General features: G+C 33.8%; 1 protein-coding gene across 1 annotated transcript in view; it reads left to right on the top strand.

Moving 5' to 3' along the window:
• The first annotated feature begins 732 nt into the window (after positions 1 to 732).
• Positions 733 to 20,983, top strand: part of LOC144955879 (U2 snRNP-associated SURP motif-containing protein-like) — an 86,124-nt gene continuing 65,873 nt past the window's right edge. Inside the window, exons 1-8 of the mRNA XM_078886129.1 lie at positions 733 to 837; positions 8,001 to 8,102; positions 10,291 to 10,402; positions 10,977 to 11,113; positions 12,023 to 12,096; positions 14,085 to 14,239; positions 17,065 to 17,126; positions 19,770 to 19,935. Of these exons, the coding sequence (XP_078742255.1) occupies positions 799 to 837; positions 8,001 to 8,102; positions 10,291 to 10,402; positions 10,977 to 11,113; positions 12,023 to 12,096; positions 14,085 to 14,239; positions 17,065 to 17,126; positions 19,770 to 19,935 (847 nt within the window). The 5' untranslated portion in view covers positions 733 to 798. The remainder of the gene's footprint in view (positions 838 to 8,000; positions 8,103 to 10,290; positions 10,403 to 10,976; positions 11,114 to 12,022; positions 12,097 to 14,084; positions 14,240 to 17,064; positions 17,127 to 19,769; positions 19,936 to 20,983) is intronic.

Genomic DNA, 20,983 nt, shown 5'->3' with positions numbered 1-20,983 from the left:
TTCTTCTTCTTCTTCTTCTTCTTCTTCTTCTTCTTCTTCTTCTTCTTCTTCTTCTTCTTCTTATTATTATTATTATTATTATTATTATTATTATTATTATTATTATTATTATTATTATTATTATTATTATTATTATTATTATTATTATTATTATTATTATTATTATCATTATTACTATCATTGTTTGCCTTGCTTTATTATTGATTTTATTTACTTGATTTGTTGATGAAAATATTATATTCTTGTATGAGTTATATTGACAATTGCCTACAAATAAACTTTTGAATCTTGTACAAAAAAAAATAAAAAAAAATAAATAAATAAATAATGCATTCGCGCAGGTGTGTCCCGGGACAGTCCTGTCCTAGTGCGGAACCCCTTTTGAATAGAAGTTTTCTCCAGTGGGACAGAACAAATTTGTCCTGGGACAGTTTTGTCCTAGTGCGGAAAGGAGTCTTATAAACACTGACTTTAATCAATCATCTGAAATGTTACCACTGTCATAAATCCTATTCAATAGATTTGTCATTGTGTTTAAACCTTATTCCTCTAATGTTACGATTATTTCTATTGCGATATTATCAGGGCCTGTTGCTTTGTCTAACTTCATTTAAAAAAAAAAAAAATTAACTGGGTCTCTTAAAAAAGAAACATTATTGAAGACATTGTTTCCTTCGGGTTTAGGCTGCACTATTGGGTACTTAATGTATTAACATGTATTCGATTTTGATATCAGCTAGTACCCATCCTCAAGCCGAAAAAAAGGAGACTGGAGAGAAAAAAAAAACAAACTGCAAAATGGCTGACAAAGTCGGGAAATCGCTCAAGCCCGGGAAGGTAAATACAACGACCATTTACCATTAAATTCACCTCGAAATTCTTTATCTTGTCCACGAGAATATATAGAATTCATTCTAAAAGCAATGGAACTTAATTCTCGACTCTTTATTCAAAGATTGATACTGACTTGATTGCAGACAACTCTACTACTTCCAACCATTACCATAGCCGATAGCCATGAATGATCACGACGGCTCCATGTTCATGTATCTTCTTCCTCTTCTTCTTCTTCTTCTTCTTCTTCTTTTCTTCTTCTTCTACTTCTTCTTCAGGCTGAAGATTGTATGGCCGTCTTTTCAGTAACAGGGCTTTTTAGTAGAGTAGCCAGTTTAGTGTGAGCGCTGTGATTATCCCCAGACACCTGTCTGGGGATAATAAAAATTTGTTATCCCCAGACACCTGTCTGGGGATAACGAATTTTTATTATCCCCAGACGCATATTTGAAACTCCGCTCTTTTAAACAATTATCCACATTCCAGAATATGGAATGTTTCCAGATACACATAGAAATAAGGAAAGTTAATAAAATATCTATAAAAACATAAAATTAACCAACATTGAAATCAGTTGTTACTACATATACACAATATGCGTCGACTTCGAAGTGGGTGTCATGGCCGAATGGTTTAGTCGTCTGCCCTGGAAGTTTGACCATAATCGACGTTGTGGGTTCAAATCCTGGTAACGTCACTTTTTTTTTTTTTTTAAATTCCGTCTTCTTTTTACAGAACGTTGAAAGGGATAAATGTCCCATCCATCCTCCCCCCACCTCTTTTTTTTTATTATTAAACTCTCTCTCTCTCTCTCTCTCTCTCTCTCTCTCTCTCTCTCTCTCTCTCTCTCTCTCTCTTGTTTTTTTCTAGTTTCTAGCAAATAAATTCGTCCCCACTCCGATCTCAAATAGTGTCTAAAAAGAATAAATAATTAAAAAGCAAACAAACAGAAATATTCAGAGAGCGACCAAATGGTCAGATAGAGGAGAAAAAAAAAACAATAAGTGTTTTAAACATAAAAACAATAATTGTTTTAAAAATAAAAACAATTTAAGAAATTCATGCTCAGAAACGGAACATTTACATAAAGGTTTAGCAAACAAAAAACTCTAAGGTTTAGGTCAAAATATAAAAAAGAAAAAAGAAAAAGAGAGATTTCCCTCGGAGCAGGGAATAGTGTTAACAATAATAATAATAATAATAATAATAATAATAATAATAATAATAATAATAATAATAATAATAATAATAATAATTATTATAATAACAATAATAATAATAATAATAATAATAATAATAATAATAATAATAATAATAATAATAATAATAATAATAATAGTAATAGTATGATAATAAGAGTATTAATAATAAAAATAATACTATTATTGATAATAATATAATAATGATTATGATGGTAACAGTAATAATAATAACAAATATTACAATTATCATTATTATTATTATTATTATTATTATTATTATTATTATTATTATTATTATTATTATTATTATTATCATTGACCAAAACAAAAAAAAAACAATAATAGATCGAGAGCAAATTAAATAATGAAAATATATATCGGAGAAATAAAAAATTCAACTGATTAAAAAAAAACTCTTGCTCGGAACTCGGAACCAAAGTGAAAACAATAAAAATCAATTGGGAAGAAAGAAAGAAAAGTAAAAAAAAAAAAAAAATGAGTGGGGGGGGGGGGGGGGGGGGGGGGGGGGCGGTCGCGACTGGGTCGAATCTGTGCAGCTAAAAGGAGTAAAATGAAAGGTGGCCTTACCCACTGAGCTGCCTATCCACACCGCTATCGGAATATTTTAAATTCATATATGAGCTAAACATATTTCCACCATTTTTGATTCCTTGTTTTGGTAGTTATTTTCATCTCTGATTCGAATAAAAATATGTTGTTGGATCTAGTTTTGTGGACGTGTGATACTAAATTGTATTGTCTTGTGCGAAGCAGACAGGAAATAACAGGTGTGGGTTTTGGGCTTTGGGGCGAACAACACCATGGCCTAGGAATTCGTCCGCGACATAAAAATTATTCCCGGTCGTCCCCAAAATTGTGGCCAGAATGAGCAAATTATAGAAACAAGAGATGATCAATAAAGTTAACAGGTAGGTTGGTAATGAAAATTTAAATGGTTGGTGGACTATGAACAGATTTGATGATTAACAACTTTCTTCCTGGTTGAAAATAAAAGTCGAATTGCCAGTTTGACGTTTTCAGATCAAAGTAACAAAAGAAATTTCACTGATCCATTTGCTTTAAAATATTTTTTAAAAAAGAGCTGGATTTGACATTTGATCACTATTTACTTTCATCTTGTGTTAAATATCACTTGATATATTAACTGTTTTGGGACACAACCACTAGTATTTTTTCCAGAATATTTGGTATTTTTCACGCCTAGTTTGGCATTTTGCATAAAATCTTTCTGCCCACTTGCTACATGCGTCTGGGGATAGTATCCTCAGACAGTTGTCTGGGGATAACAAAAATTGGTTATCCCCAGACACCTGTCTGGGGATAACGAATTTTTATTATCCCCAGACAGGCGTCTGGGAATAATGACAGCCTTAGTGTGAGCAGCAGCAGTAGCAATCAAATTGTGACCCAACTCGCCCATAGGCATAGGAAAGTTGTGACTGGAAATTGCCGTTCGCGTTTTTTTTTTTGTTTTTTTTTTTGGGGGGGGGGGGGGGGTTCAATTAAAGATGCATAACTTCGTTCTAAAGAGGAATATCGCAGATATTTTGGTATCATTATTTTCGTCTTTCAATTTCCTTTTAAATGGTGTCAATTAAGGAAAAATCCATTAAAAATTCCAGAAGTTATAGAGGGAAGCAGGGAGCGACTTTGTGAAGTCATCAATCGAAGGCTATCATTATTCCCAGACGCCTGTCTGGGGATAATGAAAATTCGTTATCCCCAGACAGGTATCTGGGGATAACCAATTTTTTTTATCCCCAGACAGGTGGTTATTTTTTATTGGTTATCCCCAGACGCATGTAGCAAGTGGGCAGAAAGATTTTATGCAAAATGCCAAACTAGGCGTGAAAAATACCAAATATTCTGGAAAAAATACTAGTGGTTGTGTCCCAAAACAGTTGATATATCAAGTGATATTTAACACAAGATGAAAGTAAATAGTGATCAAATGTCAAATCCAGCTCTTTTAAAAACAAGATTTTAAAGCAAATGGATCAACGAAATTTCTTTTGTTACTTTGATCTGAAAAGGTCAAACTGGCAATTCGACTTTTTATTTTCAACCAGGAAGAAAGTTGTTAATCATCAAATCTGTTCATAGTCCACCAACCATTTAAATTTTCATTACCAACCTACCTGTTAACTTTATTGATCATCTCTTGTTTCTATAATTTGCTCATTCTGGCCACAATTTTGGGGATGACCGGGAATTATTTTTTATTTCGCGGACGAATTCCTAGGTCATGGCGTTGTTCGCTCCAAAGCCCAAAACCAACACCTGTTATTTTCCTGTCTTCTTCGCACAAGACAATATAATTTAGTATCACACGTCCACAAAACTAGATCCAACAACAAATTTTGATTCGAATCAGAGATGAAAATAACTACCAAAACAAGGAAGCAAAAATGGTGGAAATAAGTTTAGCTCATATATGAATTTAAGATATTCCGATAGCGGTGTGGATAGACAGCTCAGTGGGTTAGGCCACCTTTCATTTTACTCCTTTTAGCTGCACAGATTCGAACCAGTCACGACCGCCCCCCCCCCCCCCCCCCCACACACACACACACACTTTTTTTTTTTTTTTACTTTTTCTTTCTTTCTTCCCAATTGATGTTCATTGTTTTCACTTTTGTTCCGAGTTCCGAGCAAGAGTTTTTTTTAATCAGTTGAATTTTTTATTTCTCCGATAATATTATTTCATTATTTAATTTGCTCTAGATCTATTATTGTTTTTTGTTTTTTTTTGTCAAATGATAATATTAATAATAATAATAATAATAATAATAATAATAATAATAATAATAATAATAATAATAATAATAATAATGATAATAATAATAATTGTAATAATTGTTATTATTATTACTATTACCATCATAATCATTATTATATTATTATCAATAATAATATTATTTTTATTATTAATACTCTTATTATCATACTATTACTATTATTTTTATTTTTTTTATTATTATTATTATTATTATTACTATTATCATTATAATTGTTATTATTATTATTATTATTATTATTATTATTATTATTATTATTATTATTATTATTATTATTATTATTGTTAACACTATTCCCTGCTCCGAGGGAAATCTCTCTTTTTCTTTTTTTTAATATTTTGACCTAAACCTTAGAGTTGTTTGTTTGCTAAACCTTTATGTAAATGTTCTGTTTCTGAGCATGAATTTCTTAAATTGTTTTTATTTTTAAAACAATTATTGTTGTTTTTTTTCTCCTCTATCTGACCATTTGGTCGCTCTCTGAATATTTCTGTATGTTTGCTTTTTAATTATTTATTCTTTTTAGACACTATTTGAGATCGGAGTGGGGACGAATATATTTGCTAGAAACTAGAAAAAAACCAAGAGAGAGAGAGAGAGAGAGAGAGAGAGAGAGAGAGAGAGAGAGAGAGAGAGAGAGAGAGAGTTTAATAATAAAAAAAAGAGGTGGGGGGAGGATGGATGGGACATTTATCCCTTTCAACGTTCTGTAAAAAAGAAGACGGAATTAAAAAAAAATTTTTTTTTAAATTGACGTTACCAGGATTCGAACCCACAACGTCGATTCTGGTCACGCTTCCAGGGCAGACGACTAAACCATTCGGCCATGACACCCACTTCGAAGTCGACGCATATTGTGTATACGTAGTAACAACTGATTTTAATGTTGGTTAATTTTATGTTTTTATAGATATTTTATTAACTTTCCTTATTTCTATGTGCATTTGGAAACATTCCATATTCTGGAATATGGATAATTGTTTAAAAGAGCGGCGTTTCAAATATGCGTCTGGGGATAATGAAAATTCGTTATCCCCAGACAGGTGTCTGGGGATAACGAATTTTTATTATCCCCAGACAGGTGTCTAGGGATAATCACAGCGTCAATCGAAAGGACTTGTTACAAACAAGTAAAGTGGTTGGTAGGGAGTTCCAAAGTCGAAGGTGGAAGTGGAGGGGAAGAAAAAGTAAAGATATTGGTTCGTTCTTGGTCTTGAGTGGGGGATTTCAAAATTTCAAAGGCGAATTTCAATCTCACTTGGACCTAAAAGAAAATCTTAGTATTTTCATCAAAATCAAAAGACAAACAATTCTAAAACTTGAGCTTTTATATAGCGCAATATCCACTAAACGTGCTCAAAGCGCTTATCAATATTCTTACTACTCTTATGGTGGAAACAGATTTTTCTGCATTAAAAAATGATAAAAATTGTAACTATTAATTGAAAACAAAATCAGTGTCACTGGCAAAGTGTTAATTGCACTAGACTCCCACGTCCTGCATCTTGTGACACTCCTACTTGCTAATCATAAAAAAGTAAATTGCAATCAGCAATACTAAGTTGAAAAAAAGAATGAAGAAGGAGCAAACCCAGTAGCAATGTAACCTTCTTGATGTGAAATTCGATCTTTGACCCAACACCAGATCTTCCTATTCTCATCAAAAGACAAGTAACAGCAAAATGATTATAGATAATCTAAGTCTGAGGTGCAATATTCTTGACTGCTCTCTTGGTGGAAAAGCTTGATTCTCCATTAACAATATTTTCAATAATAAAGATAAAAGGAAACTATCTAAAAACAAAAATTAAGCGGTTAAAAACACCTGCGAGCATCTGTGACATGCACTACATGATCAGGCAACCCGTCTCCCTTATTTGTAGGAATAGGTAGTAGTATCACAAGGTTATTTGTAGGAATAGGTAGTAGTATCACAAGGTTATTTGTAGGAATAGGTAGTAGTATCACAAGGTTATTTGTAGGAATAGGTAGTAGTATCACTAGGTTATTTGTAGGAATAGGTAGTAGTATCACAAGGTTATTTGTAGGAATAGGTAGTAGTATCACAATGTTATTTGTAGGAATAGATTGTAGTATCACAAGGTTATTTGTAGGAATAGGTAGTAGTATCACAAGGTTATTTATAGGAATAGGTAGTAGTATCACTAGGTTATTTGTAGGAATAGATTGTAGTATCACAAGGTTATTATTATTATTATTATTATTATTATTATTATTATTATTATTATTATTATTATTATTATTATTATTATAATATTTATGATCCAACATGTAAATATGACCAAAAGGACAATGTGTCTAGTCCATTGCATTCTTCTATATACAATGTGTCTAGTCCATTGCATTCTTCTATATACAATGTGTCTAGTCCATTGCATTCTTCTATATACAATGTGTCTAGTCCATTGCATTCTTCTATATACAATGTGTCTAGTCCATTGCATTCTTCTATATACAATGTGTCTAGTCCATTGCATTCTTCTATATACAATGTGTCTAGTCCATTGCATTCTTCTATATACAATGTGTCTAGTCCATTGCATTCTTCTATATACAATGTGTCTAGTCCATTGCATTCTTCTATATACAATGTGTCTAGTCCATTGCATTCTTCTATATACAATGTGTCTAGTCCATTGCATTCTTCTATATACAATGTGTCTAGTCCATTGCATTCTTCTATATACAATGTGTCTAGTCCATTGCATTCTTCTATATACAATGTGTCTAGTCCATTGCATTCTTCTATATACAATGTGTCTAGTCCATTGCATTCTTCTATATACAATGTGTCTAGTCCATTGCATTCTTCTATATACAATGTGTCTAGTCCATTGCATTCTTCTATATACAATGTGTCTAGTCCATTGCATTCTTCTATATACAATGTGTCTAGTCCATTGCATTCTTCTATATACAATGTGTCTAGTCCATTGCATTCTTCTATATACAATGTGTCTAGTCCATTGCATTCTTCTATATACAATGTGTCTAGTCCATTGCATTCTTCTATATACAATGTGTCTAGTCCATTGCATTCTTCTATATACAATGTGTCTAGTCCATTGCATTCTTCTATATACAATGTGTCTAGTCCATTGCATTCTTCTATCTGATCCAATAGGGTGTGAGTGAGAGTAAGCTCCGGGCCTTTGATATTGGCAATATGTCCCTGGGAGTCACTAAAACTTTGTCTAAGAGGGAGCAAGAGGAACTCAAAAAAAGGGTAGGTGTTTGATTTGTGATCTTGATGTGTCATGATTGATTTTTTTATTTTTTTATGAGTCAGTCGTGTAGAAGTCAGTCTTTGACTCACCGATGGCCTAAAGTCGATTGATTGACTGGAACTATGCTGAATGATAATGATGTATATTTGTGGTGTCTATGAAAGATTATAGGTATTTGTGATGATATGATGTATACTTGTGTCTAGAATGAAATATTGTAGGTATATGTGATGATAATGATGTATATTTGTGTCAATGAAAGATTGTAGGTATGTTTGATGATAATGATGTATATGGCGGAAAACAGACTAGATCTGAAATCATCTACTTTGACAGGCCCATTTTTGTCAATTTTCATCTTTTATCTACAAATAAGTGTCATATATCATTTTAAAGCTTGAAATATGACGATTCAGAATTTGTAAAAGTATGAGCAGGAGACGATTATGTAACTTTAAAATGTAGGTCAATCAACGGTGACCCTGATTTACATGGAAATGCAAAATGAACAGAAATGTTAACTACCTGAAGTGACAAATGACTCATAATACACGTACACAGGTCCACTTTTTAAAAATAAATAACAAACAGAATATTTTTTGTACTTTGTATTAAAACTAGCTTTATTATACAACAAGGGGGATAATTACATTAGACTAATAACGAAAAAATATTTTTTGTAGTATTTTAAACTTTCATTTCAACTTTGAAAAATAAAATGGGTCCTTCTTTTCAATTGTATTGTCAAAACGGGTGACAACAACCCAGGAATAGACGTCTGGAGGGTCTTCTTTTACAAATCACACACTCTGCTCTGCACATACGCATAAATATATTGTCCCGCTATTCCTTGGGAGAACTGCACGGTGAAAATCCCTCTCCTCCAGTACCTGGTATAAAAGTAAAAGCAATATATAAAGACATAGTTGATTACAAGAGCACTGCTTTAAGTATATTTGATTTCCACTGCTTTAAACATATTTGATTACTGTCTTGAGAAAATAAGGCTTATAATTGCGCATAAGAAAGGCGTTCTTAAGAACAACTACTCACACTTATAACTGTTGTTTGATACATCACAGAGGTTCAAGTGTGAGGATATAAAATGATGTAGCATATGAATCTAATAAAAAGATATATATAAATAAGTCTAAAATCTCATTACAAATTTTTTTTCTGGAACATTTTGGCAAGTCGTACAGAATTTTTTCCTTTCAATATGTAATTCAGTACTTTGGTGCTAATACAGATTTTATCCCTATCGGTTAGCAAACTCACAGTTGTGGAGTAATATCTGTCAAGCCTGTGTATCTTGTATTGTAGCTAATCAAAATTTTCATGCTGGATAAAATGCTTTTAGATCAGATGGTCAGATCACAACGCAGCATCCTCCTGGAAAGAAGAGTGAATTTTGTAGTGACACAAAAATTATGAGATAAGAGAGCGAATCAATATATTTAATATAAATTGTTTACAAAATTCAATTGATTAGCAATTTGTGTTCTTAAACAGCTAGAAATGTTCAGATTTGTACTAACACATTGAAATATTCAGCATAGGTTACCAAAGTTTACATTTATTAACTGTATCTTCATCAACAATGTCCAAGTCCATATATTTCAGAATTCCTGGTGCCCATGCAGATGGTGCCCACGCAGGTGACACCAAACTTTATTTTGCTCAAAAAAACTTTTTCAAAAATTTCAAGTCAAAAATCAAAGTTTAAAACACAAAACCAGAGCAAGATTAATATCTCCAATCAATTTTCAAACACTTTCTTTCATAATTAATAATAAAATAGGATATTGAAATTTGGTGCATGGGCAGAAAATTGAAGACACCAAATCTCCCATACCCTATTATTCACTCTAAAAACAACTAACAATGTTAATTTTTTATTTTTAAAAATTTTTTTACAAGTTTCCTAGACCTGATTTTAGTCACTTGAACAAATTTGTAGTTAAAAAAAAGGGGGGGGGGGGGGGGGGGTTCTTTTTTTGTTTTTCTTGGTGGTTTTATTTTGTTTAAAATTGAAAACATTTTTTGTTATTGTTGTTGCTATTGGTGGTGGTGTTGAAATTCCAGTTTATTTGTTTCATAATTTTTCCCTTTTCCCTTTAAAAAACATGTTTCTTTTGTGTGTCTTTTTGTTGTTATTTTAAAATTTTATTTCTTCATTAAATCTAGAAAGACCAAGAAGACACAGCAGCTGTATACGAGGAATTTGTGGCTTCGTTTGAAGACCGTGGCAAACTTCAGAAAACATGGGTAAAGGGTGGACTTGCCCACGGGGAGGAAAGTGAGTTGGTTTGAACTGGGTCAATTTTAGATATGGATCCATCTCTTTGTAATTCTGGGCCTAAGATAATGGATTAAAAAAACAAACTTTTTGGCTTATTGACTTATTTCTTGGAGTTATAGTACACCCCCTTTTCAGTTCCGATTTAGCTCCAAGTGACTGTTTCCTTGTCTTAAGACTAAGAGACACCTCAGGGGGGGCAAATTTTGGCAGTGATGGCGAGGTGCAGGCGGAGTTTACTCGATTGTGTCGAAATTTGCCGTGTGAATTCTTCTTCACCGCAATGCAATAACTGGTGCATCGTTGGCGGCTCTGTGTGCATGGGAATAGTGACTATGATGAAATTTAAAATGATAAACAGAAAGGACATAAACAAAGCTTTGTTTTGAAGCCTTTGTCAATTTCATATCCTTTATAGTTTAGATAATAAAAAGCTGCATCAAGACTTTTCAACCTACCCTTGTTCAAACAATTTGATTTATTATTGAACATTTACCACCATCCAAATTTTGTGTGAGATTTTTTATTATCAGGAGAAATTTTAATGTATATTCCTTCTTTTTATTTTTGTTAGAAATGGAAGACAAAGGAGGAGGGAGCCGACTGTACAAACCCACCTCCAAGCTGGCAGAACTGGCATCAACTTTCTCATCCACCAAAGAGATGAGGAAAAAAGAAGAAGAGAAGAAACAAGAGGACAAACCGAAATTTGTAAGGAAACTAAGAGATGTATTTTCACCATTACAATGGCTATTTGCAAAGTTATCATCATGGTTTGAAATAATAGAGACTCTGTCTTTCCAATATTGTTGTCGTATATATTTTTATCATTTGATGACAGGGATGAAACAGTTGTTATTAAGAAGGAAATTTTTGGATCATTATGATGTATACTTGTGGTGTCTATGAAAGATTGTAATTATATTTGATGATAATGGTGTGTACTTTTGGTATCTATGAAAGATTGTAGGTATGTTTGATGATAATGGTGTGTACTTGTGGTGTCAATGAAAGATTGTAGGTATGTTTGATGATAATGGTGTATACTTGTGGTGTCTATGAAAGATTGTAGGTATGTTTGATGATAATGGTGTGTACTTGTGGTGTCTATGAAAGATTGTAGGTATGTTTGATGATAATGGTGTGTACTTGTGGTGTCTATGATAGATTGTAGGTATGTTTGATGATAATGGTGTGTACTTGTGGTGTCTATGAAAGATTGTAGGTATGTTTGGTGATAATGGTGTGTAATTGTGGTGTCTATGAAAGAGTGTAGTTATGTTTGGTGATAATGATGAATACATTGACACTCATTGTCATTATACGCCAACACTCATTGTCATCATGCATGGATGCTTGATGCTATGAAAGATTGTAGTTATGTTTGGTGATAATGATGAATACATTGACACTCATTGTCATTATACATCAACACTCATTGTCATCATGCATGGATGCTTGATGTCAACATCATTGAAGCTTATTTTATATTATGCATTGCCACGCATTGTCAAAATGCGTCTTGCCACTCATTAGATTAAGATTTTTTTGTAATTGAGATAAAATAAATGTGACTGTGGTGATGTTGTTAAATAAAATGAATCGTATCTCATATTTCAGGGCTTAGGGAAAAAGAAGAAAGAACAAGAAAAGAAGAAAAGTAACTTGGAGCTGTTTAAGGAGGAACTTAAATCGTAAGTCTAAAATAACTAAAAGAAATAAAAACATAGATTGTATGTATTGGTAGTAGTAGTAAGAATAATAATAATAATAATAATAATAATAATAATAATAATAATAATAATAATAATAATAATAATAATAGTAATAATGAATAATAATTAATAATAATAATAATAATAATAATAATAATAATAATAATAATAATAATAATGATAATAATATAGACCTGTAAATTCTCAATCAGTTAACTGAAATCAGTCAATTTGTCAAATTCAAATATTTTAGAAAAGGAAAGAAAGAAATGAAGAAAGAAAAAATTCACAAATCGTAGTCGAATGACCGTAAAGTAATTAGGAATGTTCCACAGAGCTACACATAGCTCATGGGGACCGTTTATATTAACGATGGATATATTGCCAAGGCTAAGCGACACTTTCTAGAATTGGCGTGTCTGACATCCCAGTGTATTTTCACACAGCCTTCGTTAAATTATTGTTTCACTTTCCAAACCTGTCATGATCCCAATGGTAGCCAATTTTAACTGAGCTGCCGAGCGATAAATTTTACTGTTTCATCTAAGCCAAAATTGACCACATTTACATGGTGGGTCGTAAAAGTATGAAAAAGTAAAACGCGAAAGCCAGTAGTGTGTTATGTAGACACTTTCAAATCGAAAGTTAGGATAGATTGCTACAAGCACATTTTGATTGCCTCACGTTGTAAACAAACTGGTTGACTGTTTCTTCACTGATTGGGTACCTAATTATAAGGAACAATGGTAAGTACTTTAAGTAGCCTAATTAATTCCCGCACACATTAGGACGTTTTCTGCCATTGTTTTGCTCAAACGAGTTTGCTGTGGTGATTTACATTCATTTCGATTCTTTGGATTTTTCCGCTAAGCCTGCAGAAGTCATCTTCACATTATGATGATAATTCACTTCTCCTACTTAATAATTTAGTGTATGGCCAGAAGTCATATTTATTTCATTTTTTTTTTTTCTGTCATTAACTGATTGAAAATCAAGTTTGCTCATTGCAACATTATTTTAATGTTCTCATAATGCCTGAGCTGTCGTGGATCGCAATTCAGACTTGTCGAGCATCGATAAAGATGTGAGGAATAAATTCAATTGGTCATGGCTAGAAGTTAAAGATGATAATGGTGATTATTTTTCTGACTAAGTCATCTTTACTTATATGAATGGCATGCTTATTTAGCATTCCTTCTACATCAAATTATGGCAGTCATACTTCCAGTAAGAAATAACACTCACTATTTTCATGTCTTGTTTTATCATTCTCCTCTCCAATGATCCCTTGTTCATTTTTTTAAAAACCCCAAAAACTTGAATCTTCAGTTTGAAGAGTTTCAGTCAATTTTTATAGAGCTCATTTACAGGTCTAATAATAATAATATGTTTTTATTGTCCTCAAAATAGTGGCACTTTGTCATTTGGTTACACATTTATAACAATACAATTGGAAAACATGCAAGACAACAGGTAGACAATAGCAGCTTAAGGAGAGACTGAGTGATTTCCTTTGTTTTGGGATTGACTACTGTTCGTTGTGACCAATGAGTTTGGTGACAGCTTATTGTTTCTCATCACATCTTATCTTTTTGGCTTTTACAAATGTTGAGAACAAAAGAGTGAAAGTGAATCCAATCTGAATAAGATGTTGGCTTGCATCAGAACTGCTTTTGCTTGTCAAAATTCATTCAAGGCTGCCATACGGTTTTTGTTTCAATCTCAGGACAATGTGTACAACAACTGGTTTGAGTTTACCATATATGTGTAAAATGTTGCAACAGTGGACAGGAAACTCAACTTTGGTTAATTGCAACATTGCAACTTCAGTTAATTGCAACTTCGGTTAATCACAACATTTTCGATGATCCCACGGCGTTGTGATTATCCGGAGTGGACTGTACTATGTTGATTGAGTAGATATTTTGATGTTGTGAATTGTGAAAAATGTTTCTCTTTGATAACAGAATACAAGAAATGAGAGAGGAGAGACATGCCCTCAAACGTGCCAGGGGGGAGATGATGCCGGTGGCAGACGATGCAGACCTGGTCCCTCCCAGCTTAAGGACGACTGGCAATGAAAATGAGCCCAAGTATCGCAGTGGTTTTGGTTATGTCTATGGTATGTCAATGTCTGTGGCTAGTCAGTATTTGTGATTTGTCTATATATTTGGTGTGTCTGTGGTATGTCAATATATGTGATATCTCCATGTCTGTGGTATGTCAATATATGTGATATCTCCATTTCTGTGGTATGTTGATGTCTGTGGTTAGTCAGTATTTGTGGTTTGTCTATATATTTGGTATGTCTGTGGTATGTCAATATATGTGATATCTCCATGTCTGTGGTATATTGATGTCTGTGGTCTGTCAAGTCAATGTCGATGGTATATTGATATATTGATGTCTATGATATGTCAATGTCCAAGTATATCAATGTTTATGGTGTCTCAATTGTCATTATATGTGGTATGTCGATGTGTGATATGTCAATCTATGTGATAGGTCAATGTCTCTGAAAAAAATTTGCCCGTTGCTATGGGAGCGACGCAATATTGGAAAATAAACAACAAATCTTAAAAAGTCAAAGGCTTTTTTGTTTATCAACCGATTACCATAATATTTTGGTCACAGGTAGATAAAAGGAAATAAAGAGGCTCTAGAAGCCCGATTTAAAATTTTTAAATTAGAAACTTTAAAAATTAAGTTCAAAGTTGTTACTTGATTATTCCCCTTAAAAAAAGTTACATAATTTGAAATTACTCATAAAATTTTTTTTTTTTTCAAAAATCCGGCTCCTAGAGGATCTGCGTATTTGTATGACACTCATTTGTAGAAAGTTTGAAGAAGATTGGTTGAAAACTGAGGGAGGAGATAGGCTTTTAGTGACGAAAATTGTGGTTTTGAGAAAAACGCACTTAAACGTCAAAGTAAACGCTCTCTGATTGAATTGTGACCACATGACATAATTAAGAACAAAGTGATTGGTTGTTGAAGATAGAGGAGAGTTTTTACTTTTCATTGATTTGTTTTTGCCTTTTCTTAGTTATCAAGACTATTTGATATTCTTTCATGAAATCAGTCCACTGAAACTAAAAATGGGCAGGATTTAACCATACTATGGGTCACAAAATACGTTATTTTGAGTCGAAAAAAGCCGAAGATGAAGTTCTCATGCAATTTTTTATGCAGACAAATGGTAACATGACAACATCCCACCAAAATCTAATTTTAGCAAACTGGGTCCAAATTCATCATTTTTAATGTCGCTCCCCCCCCCCTTAAGTGCTGACATTTAAAAAAAATGTTTTTTAAATTGAAGTTAAAAATAAAATTTGTAAAGTAAAAAAAAAAACAAATTAAAAAAAAAAAATAAAAATAAAAGTTTTATTTCGTGCCTCGCAAAAAAAAAAAAAGTGTTTTTTCCATTTCGAATGCCCACTTTAAAAAAAAAAAAGAAATTTTTTATTCGTTGTATCAAAGACAAAGAAACTAGTCTACAACCACCACCACCACATCATTATCATTACTTCTACAACCACCACATCATTACTTCTACAACCACCACCACCACATCATTACTTCTACAACCACCACCACCACATCATTACTTCTACAACCACCACCACCACATCATTATCATTACTTCTACAACCACCACCACCACATCATTACTTCTACAACCACCACATCATTACTTCTACAACCACCACATCATTACTTCTACAACCACCACCACCACCACATCATTATCATTACTTCTACAACCACCACCACCACATCATTACTTCTACAACCACCACCACCACATCATTATCATTACTTCTACAACCACCACCACCACATCATTATCATTACTTCTACAACCACCACGACATCAAATTCACTCCTACCACTACTACTACTACTACGACGACGACAACCACTACTCATGGCACTGAAAATCGTGCTGAAACAACATTTAGCAAAAAGTCTTGGTTTCTGTGATCTAGCCTGCACGACGGTACCACTTGCCGATTACAAGAGATAAAGCTGTCACTGAGTAATTAATTACCACTGCAGGTGATTAAGTAACTGAATAGGAAAAAAACGCACAAAAAATGCATTTTAAAATTATTCTCTGACTTAATTATCAAACTATGAGTCGGTTTGTTTTTTTTTGTTTACTGAAATATTCTTCTTTCTTCTTTAAAGCTGCTTTTAAGTCCAGAAATTGCATCCAGAAATAAAGTATTAGGGTATGAATTAAAATGGCTCCTAAAATTTAGTATTTGACCAAAAGTACATTGAATAAATTATTAATTGTATGAAAATGTCACCGTGCGTACAGATTTGATTTTTTAACGTTATGTGATAGTTAACATGTTATGACACCATGGCCTGACGAATGACAAAGTTGTGCCGTCTGTAAACTCTCACTCACCACTGCATTATCATCACTACAACAGCCACCAACACCACATCATCACTGCTAATACAACTGCCATCACTACCTCATCATTATTTTCTTCTTTGCTCATGTGTGATACTGTACTCTAGAAATGAAAGGTTGTTTTGGTAGATATTAAGTTAGATGGTTTTAACTCACTCAATCCTAACACCGACTATATCAGTAGTATAACCAGGGTGTATTTCATAGGTGTGGTATCAAAGCTAATTATAATAATAGTTGAATAAAACTATCTGTGCACATGCTCATTTTTAATAATTTTTTTTACAGTTTTAAAACGTAGCAAAACTCTCTAGGATTGAGTGAGTTAATATAAATTTTCCTCCTATCCCCCTCCTTTAAGATACAATATCTTGCTTTTAATCAAGATTGAAAATGATCAGTGCACTTGATACACCCATTTGATTGTTTGGTTTGTTTATGTATTGTGTGTGTGTGTGTGTGTGTGTGTCTGTCTGTCTGTCTCAATCTATTGAATTGTTATGTTGTATTTTCAGGTCCCTCTGACATGGGAGATGAGACTACCACCAACATTTATGTGGGAAACATTAATCCTAAAGTAAGACTCTCCCCTTGATGATATATAGCTTTATCTCTAACGGCTGCCCACTTCCTGATACCATATGTGCAAATTCCACAGAGAAAATGGAAACTATTGTTGATTTTGAGGACAACTTACTGTTCAATGGTTGTGATTTCACAATGAGCTGTCATTCTATAGGAATCGTTCATCATGTACAAAGAGATATATTAGTATTGTGGTTATGTATTAACTAGCTATTTTTTGTTTGTTTGTTGAATGAGATGGTAAAACCACAATAACAGAAATTGCGAGGAAAAGAAACATGAAAAACATTTTGTTGTGGAAAAACTTATACCTGTGTAAGGAGAAAGGATTTCCTTGATGGATCAGGTTCTGCTTGGGATTGAAGGATTCTGTTTGAAGATGGATGACAGCATCGCTTACCTCATTAATTTGAAGAATTGTGTTTTCTTTCACTGATTAAATGCCATCTTTTTTCAGGTCTGTACCATCTCTTTCAGGTCTATACCATCTCTTTTAGGTCAGTGTCATCTATTTCAGGTCAGAGTTCCATGTGCTATTGTTTGTGAGGAAGGTGTAGAAAACTTTCTATCTACCCCAAACATAAAGGCACTGGGTCCGGGTGGTACATCCTCTTGTCTTCTACAAATTCTCTCTAAAGAAATATTACCATCACTAGCCAAACTATTCTTTAGCAGCTGGACAGATTCCAATAGTCTGGAAACATCCAAATGTGCAATTTATTTACAATATAGGTCAAAGAACTTGATTTTTTGACTATCGTCCTACTTCATTAACCTATCTATGCTGCTGCAGACTACTTAGAGATATTGTAAGACAATGATTAAGACAGTACCTTGACTACTTAGGGATATTGTAAGACAATCATTAAGACAGTACCTTGACTACTTAGGGATATTGTAAGACAATCATTAAGACAGTACCTCGACTACTTAGGGATATTGTAAGACAATCATTAAGACAGTACCTTGACTACTTAGGGATATTGTAAGACAACCATTAAGACAGTACCTTGACTACTTAGGGATATTGTAAGACAATCATTAAGACAGTACCTTGACTACTTAGGGATATTGTAAGACAATCATTAAGACAGTACCTCGACTACTTAGGGATATTGTAAGACAATCATTAAGACAGTACCTTGACTACTTAGGGATATTGTAAGACAACCATTAAGACAGTACCTTGACTACTTAGGGATATTGTAAGACAATCATTAAGACAGTACCTCGACTACTTAGGGATATTGTAAGACAATCATTAAGACAGTACCTCGACTACTTAGGGATATTGTAAGACAACCATTAAGACAGTACCTCGACTACTTAGGGATATTGTAAGACAACCATTAAGACAGTACCTTGACTACTTAGGGATATTGTAAGACAACCATTAAGACAGTACCTTGACTACTTAGGGATATTGTAAGACAACCATTAAGACAGTACCTTGACTACTTAGGGATATTGTAAGACAACCATTAAGACAGTACCTTGACTACTTAGGGATATTGTAAGACAACCATTAAGACAGTACCTTGACTACTTAGGGATATTGTAAGACAACCATTAAGACAATACCTTGAAATGAATAACATACTCAATGATGAACAACATGCATTTATAAAATAATTCGTCAAAAATGGCCAAACAGATCTCACTTCTGGACTTTGCAAAAGCATTTGATAAGGTACCACATGAACGTCTTCTCCATAAATTATACATTGTAGGAATAAGGCGTCCTTTACTAACACAGATCAAAGTCTTTTCATTTGGTAGGACCCAATAAGTTGTATTTGAAGCTAACACATCAGATGTGGGACAGGTTTTGCCCAAGGTTCTGTCCTTGGACCTCTTCTTTTCCTGGTATTTATCAACGACCTCTGAAACTGCATAAAATTTATTTTCTGATGAAACCGGAGACTGAATGGCTGATGAAATTCAACATCACCAAATATACTGTACCCACAGGAACAAACAAGAACAAAGCATATTCAATTTGGTCTCTATTTCATAGCCAAAAGTTAGAAAAAGCGAGATCTGCTGAGTACCTTGGTATTCACTAAACAGAGAACCTGAAATGGAGCTGCCATATCTCACAAATTGCATCCAGGCAAACAGTACACATGCTTTCAACATTGGAAATTTGAAAGGTTCCCCAGAGTCAATTCAGTTAAAAGCATTCACATCGACTGTTGGATCCATACTGGAATATTCCAATGCAGCCTGGGACAATTATACTGAAAAGACCTCAACACAATAGAAAAGATCCTGAGAAAAACAGTGGGATGCATCACAAATGACTACTCACCACACACAAGGCTCAAAACTTTAGTACGCTAGAGAAAAACAAACAAAAGACAATTTTCCACACCATTCAAAACCAGTGAATAGAAGATTCCCACCATAAATACAACATAAGACAAAACAACAGGATTCTAAATTCACCACGCCCACATCCTGAACAAAAATCATACGACCTCTGCAAGAATAAGTAGAAGAAAAAGGGTAAGATATAATATTGAATTTGTTTTTGTTTTTTCAATATTTTGACATTTCTGTTTGATGGTTTTAAAATGATTCAAATCCTTTTTGATTCTAACAATGGTTGCTGCTGCTTTGTTGATTGCTTTAGATGACAGAGAAGGAACTTTGTGAAGTTTTTGGAAAGTACGGGCCATTAGCTAGTGTCAAGATCATGTGGCCCAGGACAGAAGAGGAGAGGGCAAGGGGACGTAATTGTGGATTTGTGGCCTTTATGAATAGGAAGGATGGGGAGAGAGCCATGACAGCACTCAAAGGTGAGTATCGCCTATTTGTTCTTTCAATAGAATTATTTCAATCCATCTGGAATAGTAGACAGTAATCCCAAAACTCGGGTTTTATCGGGAAAAAATCCGCTCTGGAGAAAAGAAAATTTGGGTTACAGGCAACTTCCATGAAATTCCTGTGAAGTCATTTTATTCCAATGCCCCCCACCACCTTTATCTGCACCCTATCATCACTACCACAACTACATTCATCAACCACACATCATCATCAATATCACTACTTCTACAACTACCACCTCATCATCATCATCATCATCATCACTACCACTACCACCACTACTACATTCATCATCACTATCACTAATACAACCACCACCACATCATCGTCACTACCACTACCACCACCACCACAATCATCATCACTATCACTAATACAACCACCACCACATCATCGTCACTACCACTACCACCACTACTACAATCATCATCACTACCACTAATACAACCACCACCACATCATCGTTATTACCACTACTACAATCATTATCACTACCACTATACAACCACCACCACATCATCGTCACTACCACTACCACCACAATCATCATCACTACCACTTATACAACCACCACCACATCATCGTCACTACCACTACCACCACTACTACAATCATTATCACTACCACTAATACAACCACCACCACATCATCGTCACTACCACTACCACCACAATCATCATCACTACCACTTATACAACCACCACCACATCATCGTCACTACCACTACCACCACAATCATCATCACTACCACTTATACAACCACCACCACACATCGTCACTACCACTACCACCACAATCATCATCACTACCACTTATACAACCACCACCACATCATCGTCACTACCACTACCACCACAATCATCATCACTACCACTTATACAACCACCACCACATCATCGTCACTACCACTACCACCACTACTACAATCATCATCACTACCACTACTAATACAACCACCATCACTACCACTATGAATACAACCACCACCACATCATCATCACTATACTACTACAACCACCA

Source organism: Berghia stephanieae, chromosome 10 (genome assembly GCF_034508935.2).
Source record: "Berghia stephanieae isolate SIO BIC M18660-M18661 chromosome 10, UCSD_Bste_1.3, whole genome shotgun sequence".
NCBI lineage: Eukaryota > Metazoa > Mollusca > Gastropoda > Nudibranchia > Aeolidiidae > Berghia > Berghia stephanieae.
The sequence above is the reverse complement of the archived record's forward strand: the minus strand, read 5'-3'. Positions and strand labels throughout refer to the sequence as shown.